Below are 2,398 nucleotides of genomic sequence, written 5' to 3' on the forward strand. Positions count from 1 at the left end.
TAACTAGCTTCTTACGAACAACATGGTTCCGGTTCAGTCCCACTGCGTGGCAGTTTGGGGCAAGTGTCTTCTACTATAAGTACTAGGCTTACAAAGAATATGTCTTTTGACTGGAGCACCGCAATTAAAGAGAAACATTTGATAAAGAACGGGGCGGGGATGGCCGGAAGTTTCCCCCTATTATTTGCTGTAAATAAAACGTTTTCGTATTGTTTATTTAATTTTTCTTTCGTTTTGAATTTTTCAGGGAGAACAGTTCTCCAAACTTGAAAAAGTCGACATCTTGGAAATGACGGTTAAATATCTCCGTTTCCTGCACCAGCAACAGCAGGTGAACCTTACAAGTGACTCATTGGGAAGCAAGTACCGTGTTCCGTTGGATTTATCCGCTGAAGTCTTGCGTTACATGAACAGCGATGAGACGAGAAACCGTTTGACCGACCACATTAGTAAATGTGTTCGGGTTAGCAACGTGGCCGCTGCGACCCAGAATTTACCAAACAGTACAACACACCCTTCGTCAACGTCTTCCCCCACTGCGGCAACCACGGCAACCATTTCCGCTGCTGTGCCTCACCAAATCAACGCAACCCCTCAGACCAACGACCGCGTCCATCATACTCATCACACAGGTCCCTTCGTTGACAAACCGTCAGCGCACATTATGTTACCCATCGCATCAAAACAGTCCGAGAGCAGCTTCTTACTCGCAGCCGCATCGTCTGATTCCCAATACAAAACCGTTGCTGTATCATACACCCCGTAACATCAGACAACACACTTGCAAGTACCAACCATCCATCACATGTTGTTACTTCGCCAATCTCATCAGTCACAGCTCTCAGCCCAGCTGCATCACCCTCAATCCTACATATGAAGGCACTCGTCCCTGACAACAGCGTAAACCCGGAATTGTTACTTATCTCCAGTTCCGCTTTATGTGAGCAGTATCGGTCAGATAGCTAACCCAAACACAGCAAACGTTGCCGTTTTTACACACAACAAATAAAAAGGAACGCTTCACCTGATCCCAGTAAAATTCTTCCTTTGTGGAGGCCTTGGTAAAGCGAAACATTGCTGGACTATTTGTTAAATATGGCGTACATTATACGAGGATAAAAAACGGTCTTTGCATATATATATATCTGTATATATATATAATATAATATAAAATTTAGATTCAGATGAATATGGTACTTAAGTGGAGGCACCAAAATTTAAGTATGGTATTATCCATACAATTTCAAAATAAGGTGTTTAAAATCAAAACAAGCAACAAAGATATCCAGAGGTAATGCAGTACGATCGTTTCAGGCGACTCAATTTAATTGAACAATGCAATCATTTCGTTACATCCGTTTAAAATGTAGAGCAGTCTTCAGCTGCACAAAGACAGAATTTAATTAAATTAGGACACGTTATTATAATTTTGTCCAAAATCTCCCAGAGGATAAGGAGATGGACAAAGAACATGTTTTTACCAACATCACAGTTATAAATCTACATTTTAAATTGATGTAATGAAAATGATTGATAAGAGCCTGTCCTAAATCCCACATCGCTCCCCAGATTAACGAACAATTTCTCTGGATTACCAAAATGGTGGATCCCAAACAGCACAAACAGATTTAATTTTACACATGATCTGTGTGCCATGGACAAAACTTCATATATACATACATGTGTATATATATATATATATACCGATAAAAGCACCAGGCTTAACAAAACAAAAATAAGTGTCCGTTCATTCAGTTAAAACTCTCCAGCATGGTCGCCATCTGTTTTTCCCGCCATCATCTCCATATATAAAGAAATGGCTAAAAAACTCTCAATTTTTTCTCACAAAAATACCCGAAACTAAAAACCCTAACCCGATCGATCATCTGGCTGTGATATAACGTTTTTTTTGCTGTAAAATGACTACTTTTTTGAAAATTTAATACTTAATAATAATAATAAAATAAATATACATTTTCAAATCTTGTGTTGTAATTCTTTATATCAATTTTCCCATCATCATCGTTTAACGTCCGGTTTCCTTGCTAGCACGGATTGGACGGTTCGACCGGGGTCTGGGAAACCAGGAGGCTGCACCAGGCTCCAGTCCTGATCTGGCAGTGTTTCTACAGCTGGATGCCCTTCCTAACGCTAACCACTCCGTGAGTGCAGTGGGTACTACATACATATATATATATATATATAAATATATATATATATATATATGTGTGTGTATATATATATATATAATATCATCATCATCATCATCATCGTCGTTTAATGTCCGCTTTCCATGCTAGCATGGGTTGGACGGTTCGACCGGAAGCCAGGAGGCTGCACCAGGCTCCAGTCTGATCTGGCAGTGTTTCTACTGCTGGATGCCCTTCCTAATGCCGAC

At 40.1% G+C, this 2,398-nt stretch overlaps 1 protein-coding gene across 1 annotated transcript; it reads left to right on the forward strand.

Moving 5' to 3' along the window:
• Window positions 1-241: 241 nt before the first annotated feature.
• On the forward strand, window positions 242-1,165 carry LOC115232188 (transcription factor HES-4-A; the record flags this gene model as incomplete). The annotated part of the gene is made up of 1 exon (XM_029802031.2): window positions 242-1,165. A coding segment is annotated over one exon (525 nt), but the record flags the coding sequence as incomplete, so codon positions are not given.
• Window positions 1,166-2,398: the final 1,233 nt, after the last annotated feature.

This window comes from Octopus sinensis, unplaced genomic scaffold, assembly GCF_006345805.1.
Source record: "Octopus sinensis unplaced genomic scaffold, ASM634580v1 Contig19881, whole genome shotgun sequence".
NCBI lineage: Eukaryota > Metazoa > Mollusca > Cephalopoda > Octopoda > Octopodidae > Octopus > Octopus sinensis.